General features: G+C 38.9%; 1 protein-coding gene across 5 annotated transcripts in view; it reads right to left on the bottom strand.

Annotated features, from left to right (window-relative positions):
• Positions 1 to 13549: 13549 nt before the first annotated feature.
• Positions 13550 to 20791, bottom strand: part of FBXO38 (F-box protein 38) — a 276681-nt gene continuing 269439 nt past the window's right edge. For 4 of the 5 annotated variants that reach the window (XM_081301726.1, XM_081301724.1, XM_081301725.1 and 1 more), the window contains 5 exons: positions 17773 to 17939; positions 16437 to 16582; positions 15719 to 15822; positions 15263 to 15376; positions 13550 to 14415 (listed from right to left, as the gene is read on the bottom strand). In XM_081301726.1, the coding sequence (XP_081157852.1) occupies positions 14237 to 14415; positions 15263 to 15376; positions 15719 to 15822; positions 16437 to 16582; positions 17773 to 17939 (710 nt within the window). In that variant the 3' untranslated portion in view covers positions 13550 to 14236. The remainder of the gene's footprint in view (positions 14416 to 15262; positions 15377 to 15718; positions 15823 to 16436; positions 16583 to 17772; positions 17940 to 20791) is intronic. The other variant, XR_014023003.1, reaches the window with a different exon arrangement.

Below are 20791 nucleotides of genomic sequence, written 5' to 3' on the forward strand. Positions count from 1 at the left end.
TAGAGGATGTGGCTCACCATTTGGTCATTCATTCCCATTCATGTTTGTACAAACAGGACACCTTGACATCATGCCTGATCCTCATTGTCACCAGTAAGGCACAAGGCATTGGGTCCGAGGGCCCTCTGAAGGTTCACAGAGGAGAGTGTTGGGCAGGACCCAAGGCCAGAGCATCGAGGATCTCAGGGTTGTGAAGGGATATTCCAGGCATCTTCAGATCCAGCCTCCCACCCAAAGCAGAAGTAGCACTTTTCATTGCTTCTCTGGAAGTTGGTCAATTTCAGTTTGTGTGTCTCCAGGGACAGGAGCTCACTGCCTCCCAACACAGTCACTTCTGTGCTGTGAAAGTTTTAATTATAAAGAAGTTCTGTCCATCAGGGGCCATTCAATTGTCCCCTCTACCCCTGAAAGCCCTTCCATACTGGAAGACAATGGCCTGCCATCCACCACCTCTTTCAATCTGCCCTCTATACTGAACATCTCCCATTTCTTTCCCATTCTGGCCATTTTCTTTTGGGTGTGCTCTGGTGGGTGAACCAGCTCTCTGGATGAAGTTCAGATGACATCCGTGCCAGGACGTCGTCCAGAAGCACTGAAGGACTGACAGTGAAGCATCAAGAGCTTTTGTTTATAGTCATGAACACTTAGATTTTCTTCCTTCTTTTGTCTCCCACCCTTTGGGGATAGACTTTGGAGATGCTGCTTAGGTTTTAGATCCATTACCAAAAGGCATCTTCACCATTGATCTGGGGTGTGTGTGTGTGTGTGTGTGTGTGTGTGTGTGTGTGTTTGAAGTTGGCATTTTCTTACTGGAAAACTGGTGATGGGGTCATTTGAAATAAATCCTCATTCCCTTCCCTTCCATGACCATGACCATGGGAAAACTATCCTTTTCCAAGAATGTTGATTGAGAATGGGGGAAATGATGTGTCCCATGGGACAACTTTTAGGGACATTCAGGGCCCTGTGCTGAGTAGCACCCGGTCCAGTCAGGAAGGTTTTCTCCTTTAGGAAGAGATAAAACCACAGGGGAAATGTCAAGTTCCCAGGGTTCCATTTTCTACACATTGTAGTAGCATCATGTTCCCGCCAAACTTCTAAGCTACTTCCCATTCAGTGTTGAAGCCGTCACCATCTGGCTTAATCTTAGTTAAATATGCCCCACATTGAGACTCTCTGAGCCATTTTTTTCTAGCTGCCTTTCCTTTGGTTGCAGGAGGGTGGGGGTGGGAACTATTGAAAAGATTTAATTGCTGGTCCTTATGGTGACACAGGGAGGACAGGGAAGGTGGGGGGTGGTGGGAAGGTGGGTGGTTGGAAGGTAGGTGGTGGTGGGAAGATGGATGGTGGGGTACATACATAACACATACTGCAAGGTAAGTTTCTGCCTGAAATTTAAACTTCACAAGTTCTCCTTGTCCTCCCACTTGGTCTGTTGATCCTTTCTCTTCCTCAGGTGTTTTAGTTAGCTTTTTTGCTGCTGTGACTAAATGGTCTGATAAGAATAATTTTAAGGAGGAAAAGATTACTTGGGGCTCATGGTCTTGGAGGTCTTAGTCCATTCCTTGGGGCAAGAGGTGAAGCAGAGCATCAAGGCGGAAGTGTGTAGCAGAGGTGACTCTGGAGTTATAAAGTTCTCCACATGCTGTTTGAACATGACCCTGTTCTTGAAGCATAAAGCACTCCTTAGGGAAAGAATAAAACAGAAATGAGAAGAATCATATTCCAGTGAGAGGAAAGCAGCTGGGAACATGGCACCCAGGAGAGAGAGAGAGAGAGAGAGAGAGAGAGAGAGAGAGAGAGAGAGAGAGAGAGAGAGAGAGAGAGAGAGAGAGAGAGAGAGAGAATCCTCTCACAAACAAAATATAAATCCCAAGGGCATGTCCCATAGACCCACCTCTTCCAGCCACAACCTACCTGTTAATTCCTGTCGGGGATTAGCACACTGCTTAGGTTAAGACCCTCATAACTCAATTGTTTCACCTCTAAACCTTCTTGCATTGTCTCACACATGAGCTTTTGGGGGACACCTGATGTCTAAGCCGTAACATCAGGAATCTCAGAAGCCACCATTGCCTCCTTAATCTGAACCACCTTAACTCATGAGGGCAGAACTTCTTAGCCATCCATCTTCCCTCTGTCCTCAGATATCTTGAAAAGGGACAATCAGAGCCCATGGAGAACTAGGGCAACCAATGATCTGGTTTTACATTCAGAGTCCTGAGCAGACTGAAAATGGTCTATCACCACATTTATAGAATCTTCCCTGTGTAAAGAACTAATCCCTCTCCTCAAGTGGATTTTGTTTCTTCACTTTTTCATGCAAAAGTTAGAAAATGGTGACTCTGGAGGTATAGAGTTCTCCACATGCTATTTGAACACAGCCCCGTTCTTGAAGCATAAAGCACTCCTTAGGGAAAGAATAAAACAGAAATGAGAAGAATCATATTCCAGTGAGTAGAAATACACTTAGAATTTCAAGGAGCTGGTAAACTTTGATGCCCTGCACATTGATGGGCTCTACTTTTTAATACAGGTGTGCATTTACACATACTTAAACACAGTAGGATTTCTTTCCTGTGAAATACTTCTCTTCCCCGCAGCTTAGCAAGCACATCTATCTGCTCAAGGAAAATATTATTTCTCAGTGGCAGGTCTTCCATATTAAGTAGTGACTTGGATTCAGTAAGATTCCAAAGATGACAACATAGGAAAGAAAATGAGATGTCCCTGTGTGGAGGCCCTCTCCCTCTCCCTGACTCTCTCTGGCCATGCTTCTGGGAGCTGGCTCATGATTGGTGTCTATGGAGGTCACACACAGCCCCACACTAGGGAAGGACAGCAATGGCAAAAATAGTAGCACTTGTCATTATCAAGAAAGTGGTCTCCCTTGCAGAAGAGAGCTTCAAAAGTAAGCTTTGCTATCTCTTTGGACTAGGGTTGAGATGACATGGTGATAAGCTGATAAGCCAAATGCCCACAGTCAAAGGATAGGATTAAATTTGTTCTGCCTGGACAACTGCCAGCCTGGCATTAGTTAAAACTATGGCTTCCTGGAATTCAGATAATATATCTTGTATGGAAGACTCAAAAGGAGAGGACTTCCAGCTGTCCAAGGATGGGGGCGTGGGGACCTATAACTTGTGCTCTTCTCTAGGAAGGTCCTCCTCCTCCTCCTTCTCCAGGAAGCTTGCAATGTCAAGAAGAGATACTCCTGGGACTGAGGGTGATACAGCCCCAAGGAGTCTGCCATATTGTCTTGACAGTCACCAAGGCAATGGATGCTGCAGCCAGACCATCTCCATGCCTGAGATAAAGGGGTGTGCTTCCTCTCCCCTTGATTCCAGTCCAGAGGATTGTCCACCCTCAGACTCTCATTCCAGCCCTCTCCACTAGCAGCTAGGAAGCAAATGAAATAAAACCCACTCCTTCAACTGTGTGTTTGTAGAAAAACGTTTTCTTTCTGAAATTCACCTCGCCTCACCATTTTCACTTCATGCTGCTAACCTGCTCCATTGGGAAGCCAACTGCTATCTATCTGGGGCCTGTGGGGTGGGCATGGGGTGGAGGAGGGAGGGGCAAGGGAGTGGAGTAACTTAATTGCTTTTAATATTGTCTTCAAGTAAGAACAAAATAATAATGTCTTCTTGGTGCTGTGTTGTCTACTCATTTATCTCCTTGGTATTGGAGCTCTCTGGTGAAAGATCAGAGTTGCTTTGCTCTTTCTATTACTCTGCGTCAAAATCTTTCCTGAAACACCTGATCTAGGAAGGAAAAAAAATTAATACATTTACTTCCTTGGGCCCAAATTTGCAATCTCTTTTCTACCCAGCCTTGAAAACTCAGGCTCCGTATTTGGTTTGGATTTAAACAACTGAGGTGCGTCTTGCCGCTTTGGTCTTTACTGGGCACTTGCCTCCTTGGTGTGGCCTTCAGATTCTCTAAGCTGGGAGGGTCATCACAGGTGTCTCATTCGGGTCACTGAAGGCCTCTGTTAGGAATTTTACCAAATATATGCTCTTCCTGTACTATTAGTTACTTAATATCATTATTTAAGTACGTTTAAGTTTTCCTTTGCACAAATTGATTTTAGAAGGAAACATTATATGGGTATCCAAACTAGACAAGCAGGTTTTCTTGCCATAAATAGAGAGCAGCCATAGAGATAAACAAATGAAAACAACACAAGGCTATTAGGTTGGAGCCACATGCCAGCACTTCCACCTTGTCCTCAACTTCTATGTTGACAAGTGTCCAGTGTCCTGTCCAGGAGCTGTTAGAGGTACCCCACCTCCCCTGTGGGACTCTGCCTGCTAATTGGAAAGGTAGGATGATATTTTACAAGGGAATGAACTTATAGACTTTAGGAGTTCGTGTGATTTAAGTTCATGCTGCATTCCATACTTTGGGGAACATAAATGGAAACTATGTAAAATTTTTAACTACTGTTCAATTTCATTCAGTTTAAGTTTCTCCTTCCCTTTACCTTTTTTTTTTACTCACCCCAGAAAATATCTTAATAATAATAACAACGGGCTGGGGATGTGGCTCAAGCGGTAGCGCGCTCGCCTCGCATGCGTGCGGCCCGGGTTCGATCCTCAGCACCACATACCAACAAAGATGTTGTGTCTGCCAAGAACTAAAATAAATAAATAAATAAATAAATATTAAAAATTCTCTCTCTCTCTCTCTCTCTCTCTCTCTCTCTCTCCTCTCTCACTCTCTCTTTAAAAAAAAATAATAATAATAACAACAACAGCAAAAGTGAGAAAAACTAACGTTTTATTTATCTATTTTTTTATTTTGAACCCAGATGTGCTGCACTACTGATTTACATCACAGCCTTTTTTGTTTTTATTTCATATTTTTTATTTATTAATTACTTTGAAAAAATTTTTGGTACTGGGTATTGAACCTAGGGGAACTTTACCACTGAACCACATTCAAAGCCCTTCTTATTTATTTATTTAATTTTATTTTGAGACAGGGCCTCACTAAGTTACTGAGGCTGGCTTTGAACTTCTGATCCTCCTGCCTCAGCCTCCCAAGTTGCTGGGATTACTGGTGTGCACCACTGTACCCAGTTTTATTTTATAATTTTGAGACAGGGTCTCACTAACTTCCTGTTACTAGTCTTGAATTTGCCATCCTCCTCCTTCTGCCTCTGGAGTCCCTGGGGTTACAGGTGTATGATATTGTACCAAGCAAAGAAGTTATTAATGAGCTCCGTGGTGCTAGGCACTGTGGATAAATGCTTTACATGAATTATGTCATTTAAGCCTCATAAAATTCTTAGATAAGTGTCAAAATTACCCCCACTTTACAGGTGAGCAACCTCAACTGAGACACCTGTTAATAACCCTGGGGAGTATGGATTTTTGAATGCAAATTCGGGAAGTCTGATCATAAAGTCCACAGTACTAAACATGCCCAACTGTTCTTATTTGGTTGGATTAATTCAACTCATATTCATGCGTGAGACCCTGGGCTAGGAGAGAACTGTAAACCAGCTCTCACCTGTGGCCTGGGTATTTTTCTTCTTCATCACCTGCAGACCTGAAGAGCATCTCCAGATGTGCCTATTCCAGTCTGAATTCTGCCACTCAATTGCTCTCTTCTCTGGACCTCAATTTACCTACTTGAATGGTGGAGGAATTCAGGTCGATGACTAATCAGCAGGAAAGGATCTCTGCACTGATCTTTCATAGTCTTTCTAGTACAGACATAGTAGCCCGGTGTTATTGAACAACCAACAAGAGACTGTGAGGCAAAGAAATCATGGGTCCTTTATATTCCAGATTCTCACAGGGACTGCTCATAGCAGGAGTGGCCCCTACAGAAGGCTGTTTGACTTCTTTGCATTTCTTGGTTGGAACCTGGAACATTCTTTGGCTATGATCACACTTGTCCCAGTAAATATCAACTCTCCGTTGCAGGTACTTGACATCCTGTCTCTGAGTCTCTTACAGGAGCTTGTGGGGAGGCATGGTTGATTTCATTTTATTGAAGAGGAAAAGGACCTTCTTGGTGCAAGTGTCTTCCTGAGGACACAGAGCTTATTATACGGGGCAGAAGTCAGGATGGAAAACACTTTAGGTCCCTTCATTCTAACAAAGTGCTTTTGTTTTTTCATCTTCTTTAAATTTATTTCTAAATATAAAATGAAACATTTTAGATTATATAAATTATGGTTTACACAAATGATGCATTTATGCAAGTCATTCCCACTATAAAAAGTTCTAATTACATGGATGCAGCAAAATACCCTTTGACCCCCACTCAATCCCACTTGCCTCCCCAGAAATAATTGTTCTTATCATTTGGTTAATAATAATTTAAGATTTTTTCTAGTTATTATAATGTACAAATAAAAATATGAGGTTTTTTTGTTCTTATATGTAAATTAATGAATCTGTATATAATTTGCAACTTTCATTTTTAACCCCAAACTTCACTTTACACAAGTTATTCTTTTTTATTGCTACTGTTGTGTATGAATTTTCTGTTTCAAACATTGTATACTTTGCAGTGTTGTTTCTTTTAGTTCTAGTTACATCTATGTGTGAGCCAGGGATCCAAGTCCTGCATCAGAGAATCAGCAGCCTCCTTTTGCTGGGACTGTGCTAACCATATGAAGGGTAGCTGGAGTGGTTTCAAATTTAAGCAGCAGCAACAGCAGCTCTGGTTTGGCAGCTTTGCTGTTGGGGAAGGTCCTGCAATGGACCTTACCAAACCTCCTCCCACTTTGAGGGACTGAGAAATTGCCCCAGCTGTACAGGCTTTCGAGTCAGACATATGACACTTCCACCAATTCGTAGATGTGTGTTTTCTCAACCTGTTAAACCCCACCTTCCTCTAAAGTATGATCATACATATTCTAAAATGTTAGTACAAGGAGACAAAAAGCCCTTGGTAATCACTTTAAAAAATGTGAGCTTTCATTTCATGCTTTTGTTATCTCCTCTTGACAGCCTCAGTTGTTTTGTATCCTACCATCCATCCCGGGGTCTGGTCTAAAGAATGGGTTATAGAAAGATTAGTCCAAATCTCCCCTACCTTTCGTAAGGGGAATTATGAAAGTAGAAGCAATACTACCTCCATTTGCATCATGTTGTCCATTTCACTTCCAGTTCTCATTGGACCCTCACCACTGCCCAGCAGGTGAGTAATATTACTTATTACCATTTTACAAATGAGGCTAAAGGGCTAAGGTGGTGACTATTCTCTTGGCCATCAAGCAGTTGTTTGAGGAAGTCAGAATCTGCATCCAGTTCTTCTGATTCCATATATGAAGTCACAGTTATGAGGAATTGTGGTGCAAGTTGTTATTTAGAGAAAGTTTTAGACTCATACACCTGGCAGCATGAGATACAAGAGTCTCTTTCTGATACTGATATTTAATTACATACCATCAAAATCAACATTAATTCAGTCATAGATCATCAATATTGATACTAATTCAGTCATTTATCATCCATGAAATATTTCTTAAGGCCTTTGAAAAAAAAAAGCATACCAGATACTATACAAGCTGGTAACATAACTGGAAAAATAGGATAACTCAGTTCCTGACGGCAAGTCTGTGCAAACTGTGGTGTGAGGCCATATTTGGTCGGTAAGCCTTTAGGATGGCTTTTACTTTTTTTTTAAATGCCTGAGGAAAAAAAAAACTCAAGCATAATATTTGGTTTAAAATTATGTGGAATTCAAATTTGTATTCCCAAATAAAGTTTTATTGAAACAGCCATGTCCATTCATATATACTCAAGACTTTAGTAGATCTCCTAGAGAATGTGGTCCATTGAGCCTAATACTTACCCTCTGGCCCTGTACAGGAAGTTTGCTGACACCTGCTGTAAGGCAATTTTTATCCAAACAATTAGTCTGTACACATTTACCAAATGCCACAAAAGTGGGCATCTTCCAAGGTTTGTGTTGTTCAGTTGTCTGGTCTTGTTATATTCACAATCATTTCTGTGCTTGTTGTACTTCCTTACCAAACAGGGTTAGAAGATAAAAAGATGAGAAGGATACACCAAGAAAAGTTGAAAAGCAGCGGCCTCTTGTGGCTAATGTATGCATTATTTAGAGGATTTAATTGTTCCTGTGACAGTTAACAACAACAGCAACAAAAATAGGCCAGGTGAAGTGGTACACGCCTGCAATCCCAGCAAATGAGGAGGCTGAGGCAGGAAATTAGCAAGTTCAAGGCCAGCCTCAGCAACCTAGTAAGGTCCATAGCAAGACCATGTCTCAAAATAAAAAATAAAATGTGCTGGGGTTGTGGCTCAGTGGTTGAGTGCCCCTAGGTTCAAGCTCTGCTACCCAAAACAAAACAGGATTAGATTGGATTTTTGCCAAGGAACCGGGGATTCCATATTGTTCTGAAATATCTGGGATATTCAGATTATTACTGATTATTAGTTATAACTTGACTAGTTGAATTACACCTTTCTAATTAAAAGGAAAGCTAGCTGAGTTTAAAACAATGTGATAAATAGATGAAGGAATGAAATACTTATACTTTCTAAGGTGATAGGTAGAATTTTAAAAGCCTTGAGAAAACAAAAAGAGACCTTTGAAAAAAGAAACTGATAATCACTCAAATACTTTAGTATTAGGAAAACTTACTGGCAACCAGCCTTCCTGTTAGTCATAGTGAAGGCAGTGTAGTGGGAATAGACACTTGGCTGCTTGTCCTACCCAGCCCATACCAGGCCCTGACCATGGGTGAGCCATTGTCCCCTGGGCTTCAATATCCCCTATAAATGAAGGGGTTGGACTAATTCTGAAGGACTTTATAACTTGTACAGACCACAGTTCCTTGAGTCTATCTGGAAAGTCCCCTTTTTGTAAACAAAGATAGTTCCATCAAATCTTAATCTGGTGCTGGTTTTGTTGAAGGTGCTATGGTAATCATGGTAGTGGTGTGTGTCGTAGGATGGTTCTTCTTATGGCATGGTGATATAGTGGGTATGTTGTAAATTGGAATCAGAGCTAGCAGACCAATTAGGAAGGGAAGAATCCACTATTGAAGATTTATTACTGCAAACCAAGATGAAGGGGAAAGAGAATGGATAAATTGTGTTAACCGTTGTATAGTGTTATGATGTTCTTGTGGTGTAAGAAGAGAGAATTGTTCCACTAGTTCATTCTGAAGTGCATTAAAATCTTTATCAAGAAGAAATGCAAAAGGAGATAACAGCAATTGCTCAATATTTGATGAATTTCCAGAGGTATCATTGTAAGGTAAAGATGTGACACAAAATCGACGAAACCCTGAGTCTCATTCAAGTTATTGTCTAGTCCATAAGTCTTCTTGATGTTCCCCAAGCCATAAAACTGATGCTTTGAGAGTGTCTACCTTTGTAATATCTGTCAGTCAATATGAGTCTGTTTTTTATAATTGTGATGTAACAATTTGCAGATAAGTATTCAATTGATGAGCTGTTTGCAAGGAAGGGGCTAGCATGTGGCTACTGTAGCAGCAGTTGCTGCTGTGACCATAATAGCAATAATAATGACTATGAGAGTAGCAAAAAAATTTAGGTCTATATAATATTAATTTTATATAGATAATCCATTATGCCACAGTTGGGTAGGATTAACTGGCATCCATCCATGAGCTCATTGTTTTAAAATTACAATTTCAGTAATATTTAAAGTGGTGACATTATGGGCAGAATAACAAAGGGTTAACCACATCTTATTTCATTTACTTTATAGGGCTATGATTCATAACTAGTATTGCAAATGTTTTTAAGTTGAATTAATGCCAGAATATAAGGTTTAGTTGTACACACAATTATATAAGCTTCCATTTCATTCCATTTCCATAACCATTGCATAGAAAAATGTTCCCAATGCCTGTGCCTGAGATCTCAGGGAACAAAGGCTAGTCCCAACCACCATATAATAGTATGAGGCTGGGAACATGAATTAGTGGAATTTATACATAATGCTCCCATGGCACTTGCCAATCCTGGATTCTAGTTGTTCCAGCCACGGTGCTAGCCACTTCCTTGCAAACAGCTCATCAATTGAATAGTTGTATGCAAACGTTACATCACAATTACAAAAAAAAAAGACTCATATTGATCAACAGATATTACAAAGGCTATATGCTCTCAAAGCATCAGTTTTATGGCTTGGGGAATATCAAGAAGACTTATGGACTAGACAACAACTTAAATGTGACTCAACAACTTGAATGTGACTTCCATTATAATGAAAGGACAATGAAAATGCCCATGTGGTAGCATTAAGTGGCAGTAAATCCAAATCTGCTGCTTTCCAGTTTTCTAGAGTTAAATCTGAAGTCAAATTTTGTTTAGTAAAATGGGGGAAACTGCAAATGCTCCTGGATAAGTCTGGGAGATCTAGGTCATGGCAAATAGGAATAGAGCATTTTGAGTGGTAATGGTGTTGGGAATTAGGTCATCCCTCTAAACCCTATCTTTTTTTATTAACCTCTGATATTTCATGTCACTCATGTGAGATTTATTTTGTTAAGTATGATTTATGTACCATTGTTCTGTTATTTGAGCACATGGTATACTATTGATAGTAGATGGGAAGACTAGGACTACGTACACCCCAATCTCTAGACATTTTATGCCAAATCAAAGAATTATCCATAGATGTAGAGAGTTCCTGAAAGAGTTGAGTTGGATTTAAATTTAGCCCAACAGTAATCATTGGCGTTAATGGGAAGCTCAGGATGAATCCAATCTACAGCAGTAAAATAAAGTGAATTCAGAACACGTGCCCAATATATATAGGCTTTCCCCATGGGAATGGAAAGAATGAGCAAAATTATAAGTATCCAACTTCCCTGATTATTACTACCTGTTTAGATGAATTGATAGTAATCACAGAGATTATAATCAAAAATAAGATTTTTGGTGTCTTAGTGGCCTTTAAAGTCTCCCCAAGTTGGATGATTCGTAAAAGGCTGGAAAGGGTAGTGGACAGGGTCTCAGGGGAGGAGTCATACACGGAGGAAGGCTGATTATGACCTTGAAGATGGAAAAAGGATCCTTCTGATTGAGTCAACTCATAATAGGGTTTGATAAGAAATCCAGACAGTACCAGATGGTAGTGAAATAGCACATAGCCTCATCCCCAGGTTATTAGTAAAGCAGGGTCCTATTATTTCAGACCCTGTTTGGGTAACCTATATAGTACTTGAAGATGCATTTGTCCCAAGAGACGGGGACGTGTAAAAGAAGTGTCACTGTGTGGCAGTTAGCCCGTTCATTTGATTTAAAAAATTTAGTTAATGAAGCTTGCATTAGTTGCTCTTGAGGTATACATGGTAGATGTATATTCCCCCCTTCTTAAGCTTAAATGACATATTTATTAAGGATTGTTGTGTTCTTTCAATGATAGCTTGTTCTTGAGGGTTATAAGGAATACCATGTTTGAGATTGATGTTCCCTTGAGTACAAAAGGATTGAAAAGCAGTGGAAATGTAGGCTGGGCCATTATTAGTTCTAATAGTAGTAGGGCATCTATAGTAGCAAATACTGACAGAAAGTGTTGTCTAACAGTGCAAAATTTCTCTGGATTGAGCTGTTGCATGCACCTAGATATTAGAGAATGTACATGAATGTATTCTAGTTCTCCAAAAGGCAAGAGGAACTAGAACTTTCTTACAATCTTGATTAGCATTCTCATAAGCCACAGTAAGGGCCAACACATTAGCAGCTTCAGTGCTTTCAATTTTTTTTTAATTGGTTCTTTTTGGTTATACATGACAGCAGAATCCATTTTGATATAATTATGCAAGTATGGAATATGTATATTTTTTCTAGTTAGGGTCCCATTCTTATGGATATTTATGATGGTGGAATTCACTGTTGTTTTCACATATATACATGGGAAAATTATATGATTCATTCCACTGCCTTTCCTTTTCCTATCTCCTTCCCTCCATTCTCCATTGTTTAATCTCCATTTTGCATCTTGTTGACAAAACCCACATATGGCTCTGTGGCTCCCTGGAAGATTTGTGAAAAAGAGCCAGTGGGAGTTTTCATATCAGGCATCTATGCCAGGTTCTAACTGCAGCCCGAGAAGACTGCGCCCAAGTCATTACTGGTTGGCCTACAATACTAGAGTTCCTTTGGCCTGTAAGTTGACCAAAAATTATGGGGACCCCATTATTGAGATTATTAACTGCAAAAATATTAAGGTCGTCTCGCCATTCTTGGAACCAGAGGTTCTATCGGGCAGTTGTAAGTATTGTTCTCATTAGCGTCTCCAATCCCGTGTAATCATTTCATATGCTTTGGCAATGCCTTCAGTTAAGCCTCTGATAGAAATGGCACTGTACCCCATTTTCCATTACAGACTTTTGCATCTCCTTAAAAGCTGCAAAAGGTAAGCCATCATGTGGTAGATTATGGTTATTTTGTCTTAGCACTGGAAAAACTTTCAGCATTTCACCCGATTGTTTGGCCTCCTCTATACAACATTGTAGTGCAGGTTCCCACTTAAAATCACTCTTTTTAGAAGTTATTAGAAAAAGGGTGGTGGTAGTGGGAAATCTCCCAAAGGTGTTAGGGGGATGTCCTCATTCAATCTAGGTTCCTCATACTCAGAAGCTTAAGGAAGTGGTTTATCAGGAGACAGGAGAGTAAGAGTTGATGTCTCCATTTTGGATTGGTTGGATATTTAATAGGCATTGATTCCATACAAATGTTTTAATGTAACCTGTCCTACAGACATCCTGAGACACTGTGTGCTCCTGTTTGTTTCTCAACTGTCAGTATCTGAAACAGATACTCAAGCTGAGCTGCTTGAGTTTGGCTCCTCATACTTTTTTCATCAGCAAGTAGCTTAACATGCCAGTAAGCAGGAATTCTATTTTATCAGTACAGTTTTTATTCTGTAACTAATAACTTCTCCCCCACGGTATGTTCTAATTTTCTGGAATATTCTGTTTGCAGAACTCAGATCTAAGTTTTTGCTATGTGCAGCATGTTATTATGTTTTTAATCATAACTTCCTTTGATCTAATATAACCCTTTTTTCAGTATGCTACTTCCCACAAGACAGTCACTCATGGCAAACAATTTGTTTCACTGTGATTCCATCAGGGGAGGGTTTTGAAATTTTTTCTGAAAAACTTCAGTTGATGTACCTTGCTAACTTTACTCAGCTCCCAAGTGGCAAAGCCATGCCTAGAAGACAGGTAGGTGTTGCTCTAAAGTTCTTGCTCTGACTCCTGACACTATATTACAGTATACATCATGCCATATCAGGATAATTTCTGTTCTTTGGAAAGGACAAAGGCCATCTTCTGATGACCAGGAATTCTGGGAAATTTTGCTGATGCCAAGATTGTATCATACAGAGTTCTGAGTTGAAGCTCTTGCAGTCATGAAACTTTAAACGAATTAAGAACTGCAGCCAGGCATGGTGGCACAAACACTATTCAAACTGGAAAACTGTGGAAACTCTATATATCACTATTTTGTGCAGTATTTGCTACTCTTCCTTAAAAAAAGGGACTCAGGTCCAAGGCAAAAAAAAAAAAAAAAAAAGTTTTTAATAAACTTTTATTTTATATTCAAGATAAAGCATATACACAATTGAATGTGGAAATAAATAACTAGAAATGCTTTGGAAACTTTTCCATTTCTCCCTCAAATTCATTTTTTTTTAAGCACATGAGTCTTTATTTAAAGAAACATGGCAACTATAATATCAAGGAAAAAAAAGAAACCACATTTTTGTACAGAAACATATAGCCTTTTTGACTATACAGTTTAGTTGTATTTTAATAACAAAAAAAGCACACAAGACACACTCTTCAACAGATTTACTCAAACAGCTTTGCTCGAGAAGAAAAAGGCACAGATTTAAGGGGATGACGGTGATTATTAAGAATATAGTAAATGGGGGCTCAGTCAAAAAATGACACTTTAATGAACTAAGTCAGGAAACAAAAGAACAAAATGAACTCTCAAATTATCTGCCTTCATTAAAGTAAATTTTTAAATTAAATTGTATAAACATATGATATAAAGTTGGTACTTCAGGAAGTGTCTGTATATTTCTGCTATTTACAAATCTTTGTATACAATTTCAATGTTCGTTATACATTTCCTATAAACCAAACTGAGCCAGGGCCTCCGATCTCCATGCCCCATGGCCCCGTGAAGCATTCTGGCAACTGGATGACCCTAGCTGCTTTCTGTCAGAATAGTTGGAAAGGAGGAAGAACCAATCAAATGTAGTCATCTTCAACTGGTTCTCCATTAACATCACAATAGTGGATAAAAATTGCCACTACTCGCTGAAACACACCCTTCTTCATCTGCCGCATCTCTGAGATTTCTTCCCCTATTGTTTCCATACAGATGTCTGCAGATAGCTGTCCTTTCCGTCGAGGAGCATAGATAGTACCTGGAAATGAGAGAAAGAGAGAGAGAGAGAAGGGAAGACACATACAATAAACAGAATCAGAATCATTTAGAAAGTCAATTTGATATGCTGGTCCAGAAAATATTCCTAGACATGACAATATAACATAATGATGTATGAAGAGTTCATGGAATGAGTCCTTATCGCTTTAGTTTTATACCATGTTTGATGCCTGAGAAGATATGCTTGAAACCCCCTGGTCAACTAATGACACACCGGACAGGTAGGTCATATACATGTATGTGTAGTTCATAAAACTTAATTCCCCTATAAAATAGTTCTTTAAAAAAATGTAGCTACAAATGAATATACAAGTGCCTTAATACCTGGGGACTCTATTAAAAGCTTCTCCCTAAATTTCTGTACCTAAATTATCATAGTTCCCATGTGCCATGCAACAAGGAGCTCATAAGTTGTAGGAGAACAATTCTGTAACAGTATTGTTGATAAATACTTCAATAAAGAGTAACAAGATTATAAATATTTAGGTAATTTGCTGGGGATGGAGCTCAGTGCTATAGTGTATGCACCATATGTATGTACAAGGTCCTGGGTTCAACCAGAACAACAACAAAATTAAAAATTTATATAATACAAAGAAATCTAATAGGAAAATCTATCTGAAGGAATCTTCCCTGTCACATATACATAGTGAGTCTGTTGAGCATCTACAATGTACAAATTCAGAGTTATTTTTTGGAGATGAGGGATAAAATATTTATATGGAAAACCATTTAAAAGTTTCCCTGTTCTTTTTCAAACAAAATATTAACTATTTAGTAGGATATACCCAAACTACACAATGCAAATCAAGTCAGGTCATAATTACTTTCTTCATCATCTTCAAAATCATATCGGGCAAAGCTGTTGGGCTCTGCTGCCCTCAGTGATCTTAGCCAAGGGAAGTCAGAAATCATGGAATATGGAGCTCCGTCCACAACACCTAAAATTAGAAGACAGAGGCAAAAGTGTTATTGGTATGGAAGTGCTGATAAGGTTAAACTCTGTACTTTCCTTAAGTAGCATATTAATGCAAAACAGAGATTGAGCCAGGTGTCTTCAAGTCACTTCTAACTCTCAAATCACATTAAATTTTCACCACTTTCTGTCTTTCATCATTACTCTGTTTGTTCTAGATAGCAAAGACTTATACAGGCAGAGCAATATTTATTTGGTTCCTGCTTCTTGCAGGTATTCAGAGATTCCCATTCATATTTTCCCTAAGTCATGTCCTTCCATCCAGCTCACAGTTATTTAGCTTTCTAATCATTGGTAAATACATTACCCTCTAAAGTATAGATTTCTCTCCCCCAAGGGTATTTGGGGTATTTCTTTAAGTCTTCTTCACTTCGAGTGGCTTCAGGGAAGAATTCATACTTAATGAGCTCCCTAGAGGAAACAGGTAAAATTAAACAAAAATTGGAAAACTGAAAATGTTAGGGTGTTGAGTAGAAAGGAGCCATCAAAATGTTCTAGGCCAGATTCTACAAACATCTCAGACAAAATATTGATGCTAATAGCACTCAAACTAGAGAATGTTAAGTCTAATCAGGTCAAAGTTACTTTTTTACTATTTTCAAAGCCTTACTGGGGAAAGAAAACCATTCTCTAAGCAAATATTTTGAGTATAGAGAATGCTTAATACATTTATATAGCAAATACATAGAAAGTCTAATTTTCTGATAATGTAAAATAGCAGTCTTATTATTTTCTTCAACTTGATCTCTTTTGCATGTCCCATAACCAATGAAATAGTCAAACATACAATTAGTCTGTTCTTGTATAACTTTAAGTTTGAAAATAAAAAGCTACATATATACATGCACGCTCTTTAGTTTTAAGTTCTCATTTCCCTCAGTTTTTCACAAATGTTAATTTCATGACATGCTTGCCTATAAAGCTCAGATGGAATGATTTAAAAGGAGGAATAATTGAGATTTGCTTCAGGGACCCTCCACTATGAGAAATGACTGAAAAGGCTTTTCAGAGTCAGAGTTACTTACTGATTGATGTTTGCTATAGTGTCCATCCAGCTGCGAATGCGCACTTTGTTCCGTACATTGGGAGGGTTACTGAATTCATGAATAATACAAATGTGATAGGGATAGGGACCACTAAACAGCTTCTGCTCCAAAGTTAGTGTGTCCACCTGTGGGAGATATCATAAAGAAGTCTTGGACCAAGAAAGAAGGTCTTAGGGATCTATGTCCCAGTGCTTGAATGAGTTTCCTTGGGTCCTTCTCAGTATCAAAATCTTTGGCTGATTTGAAAATCAAATAGTCATATGTGAATCTGAACACAGCCTGCTACAATGGGGGGCAAGTCTCTGATCAGCAGACTCATGGATTTATCTCTCACTGTTATGTAAGTACCCGGAAAGCCAGAGAATCCTGATTTGGGTAACTGATCTCAATCAACCCAGAAGTCACTACTGAGAAAGGCTTTTACAGGTTTTAGTACTGACTATATCTGAATGCATAGAACCACACACCCATTTGACCTAAATCACGAGTCTTCTTAAGGATAGAACACACTTCTCCACCTTGTAGCCTCTGTTTACATTGTTTACTTCTCATGGAACACCCTCTTACCAATCTCTAATATGAAATCCCATCTGGCCATCTCAGTGGTACACAGGTTTATTTCCTTTTTGGGAAGGAAGTGTTCTCTGGATTTTACAGCATACAACAAATTTTTAATACTGAGTCACTCAAAAATTTATTTGTTGAATTGATTGTTCTGGGCTCTAGCTCTCACACTGATCCCAAGGGTTCTCAACTGTTTTTTTTTTTAAACTCTCTTTTGGCATCAAGCACAATCTCATACAAAAATTTGCTTTTAATAACAATAAAAATAATAAATGTAGCTATCACATTATTGCTTACCATATACAAGCAACTGTTACAATATATCACATATATTAGCTGAAATATAACAATAACTCTAGGTATATTCTTGTATTTTAATTTTACAAATTAAGAAATTAAGACACAGAAGTTAAGAAATCTGCTATAGGTCAGAAAGCCAGAATATAAATCGGGCAGTTTGAACTCTGAGTCTATGCTCTTAGTCGTGGGTAACTATTAATAAGTATACAAACTTGTTGAATGACAATGTCCCTATATAACTTGCTAAAAACTTTATAAAAATCTAGTAGAGAAGCATTAATAAAGGATTAGCAAAGACAGTCTAGATTGGTTAAAAGAACTCTGCAGAATCTCAAGAACCATTACTGTGGGTTGAGCAAATGAATAAATGCTGAGTCCAAAAGGTTTAAGATAAAATAAATAAATGTCAACCCCAATGCATGTATCATTAGAAAGGAGCATAGCTTGTTACCTGCTGCATTGGGCGGAGGTATATGATACGGTTTCTCTCAGGAGGCATCCTTAGTATCTGGTCTAATACCTGATCCATATTCAGTTTCTTGCATTGTGCATAGTCAAACCGGTTTACAATTGGTGCATTTTCAACTTTTAAATGTTTCAGTACCCTGCACCTGGTAGCTACAAAATGAAAACAATGGCAAGTTCTATAAGTAATTTGTACAAACATATAGCATCTTTGGAGGACTGGCCTAGATATTATTAGCAGATGATGCTGCAGTTCTAAACATCTTTAACATGAGTCAAGTATTATGATAGAGTACAAATAACAGTTAACAAAAGGATTTGAAAGTTCACTGTGTTCAGTTCAAAAGAAGCTGGTTGCCCTCATGCTACTAGAGGCAATGTTAAAGTGCCTTTTTCTTCTACGAATTTACTGTCAAATAAACCAAGTACTAAAAAATGACTTGCCCACACAGGAATTGTTAAGAAAATATTTATTGAATAGAATGAATTATAACTATTAATTTATACAATCTTGTGGTAAATGGTCAAATAAATCTGAAATTAGCACATCTTATCTTACATTCACTCACAGGTAAGAGCAAAATTGGTTTTAATTCCATCACAAGTACAGAAACAGAACCTTGGGTCAAGGGAAGAAAAGGCCCAGAAATACCTGAGTAGTTTAGTCTACGGCTGTATAGTACAATACGGTAACCATCAGCTATCAGGAACTATTTAAATTTAAATAAGCTAAAATATGAGAAAATTAAACTACAATTCTTCAAGCATGAGCTTAAGTGTTCAACAGCCACATGTGCTAGTGTTTATCACATTAAACAGTTTGGACACAGAACATATACACATTACAAAAAGTACTATTGAAAATGCTGGTCTAAAACATGATTAAGCAGTGTTCCTGTTTGTAATATGGAACATGAGGTAATAGAAAAAAATAACTGTGAGATAATAAATGCACTCAACTATACTAGTACATCAACTTAAGAAAGTATCATCTTTCTTTTTTGTGTTTGTGTGTGTGTATGGTGCAGGAATCAAACTCCTGGGCTTGCACATGCTAAGCAAGCACTCTACCCTTGTAGATATATCCCCAGTCATATATCCTTTATTAAATCACAAATTTCAGCCTAATCCAACTCAAGAGACAGTATTAAATGAAACAGATTATGAAACCAGAAGATTGATTTGCCTGATGTTTTTAACATTCCATAAATACAGGTGTAAGATACCTGACACAAATACCATATTCCCCTGTAAGTCTTCCCTGTAACTAACTTTGCTATTTAAACACGGAGCCAGTGCCCTGCCTTTTAGGTTCATTTTCTCCTCTGTGATGTGGTGCAAAGAATGGAAACTGGTGTTGAAGACTGGGAGGAGAGAGAAAGAGGACTAGATGGTGATAAAGATCAAATGGTTCTGTAATAAAACCAAACATGGTTAAGGTTAATCTCACCTGTCACTAATTTAGCAAGTAACTAAAGACTGAGCTATTTATCTAACATCTTCTGTCCCATGATAAGGTGAACTAAACAACTTGCTTAAAGGGGCAAAAGGCTGGGGATGAGGCCATGTGACTCATTAACAGGTTAGAGAAGACTCAAGAGTCAAGTGCAGAAGTAGAAATCAACCAGATTCTCAGAAACCTTCTTATTCCTTTTAGAGGAATGCTTAGATAAGCTCAGAGTTGGAGGGTGAAATGCTGACAGAATGGCTCAAAAGAATCTTATTGTATGATAGCTGAGATTTTTGAAGAGCTCACGTTTTCTATTTTAATAAGAAATTCCAATAGGAGATAGTGATTTATTAGATGTTTTAGGACCAACAAACTCTTTGGTTGGGTTAGAGAAAAGTACTACCTCTTCAGAGTGAACACAGAGCCTAGGGTCCCCAGGGTCTGGAGTCTTATAGAATGCAAGGGAGAGGTAGTGTATGAATCTCCTTTCTGGGATTCACCTCATTTCTGACAAAATGTTTACTAAGCATCTTTTCATGGAATTTGTTTACTATCAATATTGTCAGAGACATACAGAGAAAAGCCAATGTGTTTTGTAATACTTATATAACAGAGATTAATAGAGATTAATATTTACTATGTGTTTACTGTTGAGAGCCACAGCCAAAGGGGCCCCAGCAAACTTCCAGCTGCCGGCTGATGATTGGCTCACAGCGGCCCCAGCAACATCTAGCTGATTGGCTCCTCTGCGGTGATGTTCATTGGGCTGTTTCCCCGCCCTTCAGACTGCCAGCTGATGATTGGTTCACAGCGGCCCCAGCAACATCTAGCTGATTGGCTCCTCTGCGGTGATGTTCATTGGGCTGTTTCCCTGCCCTTCAGACTGCCAGCTGATGATTGGCTCACAGCGGCCCCAGCAACATCTAGCTGATTGGCTCCTCCACGGAGCTGCTCATTAGGGGACTTCTTTGGCTCCGCCCACATGACCCAGCCAATCAGCCTCAAGAGCAGGAGGATTGTGGGAGGTGGTGAGGTTTGTGTGGGGGTGAGAGGCTTGGGGAAGCGGGTGGTGGCAGTTGGGCTCTGAGGGTTTTTTCCTGAGGAGCTGTTTTGTTTGGCGTTTGTAGTTCTAAAAATAAAGTTAGTTTCTTTTGACAAGTGGCTCCTGAATTGTGCCCAGCCAGACTGCGGCATTTACTAGGGGTCAGATCCCGTACCATGATATGTATAGATACGTAACCGCACACACACACATATGCCGGATACATCAGTTACTACATTTAACTTTCATGAATGCTTCACGAGTTAAGCATAACTGTGCACATTTTATAGACTAAGCAAAATGGACACAGAATATATAACTCGCCCAAGGCAAGGTGAGGAACAAGTCAGATATGCTTAATTTTACATGTATGGATATCAAAAATATAATTTTGAGTGAAAAGGAAAAAATAAACAGACTATGTACCTAAAATTTTAAAAGCTCACAAAAAAGCAACATCTTATATTTGAGACAGACATTATAAATAAGTAAAGACATGAAAAGTATACAGGA

This window comes from Spermophilus citellus, assembly GCF_964194105.1.
Source record: "Spermophilus citellus genome assembly, chromosome: 1".
Lineage (NCBI taxonomy): Eukaryota > Metazoa > Chordata > Mammalia > Rodentia > Sciuridae > Spermophilus > Spermophilus citellus.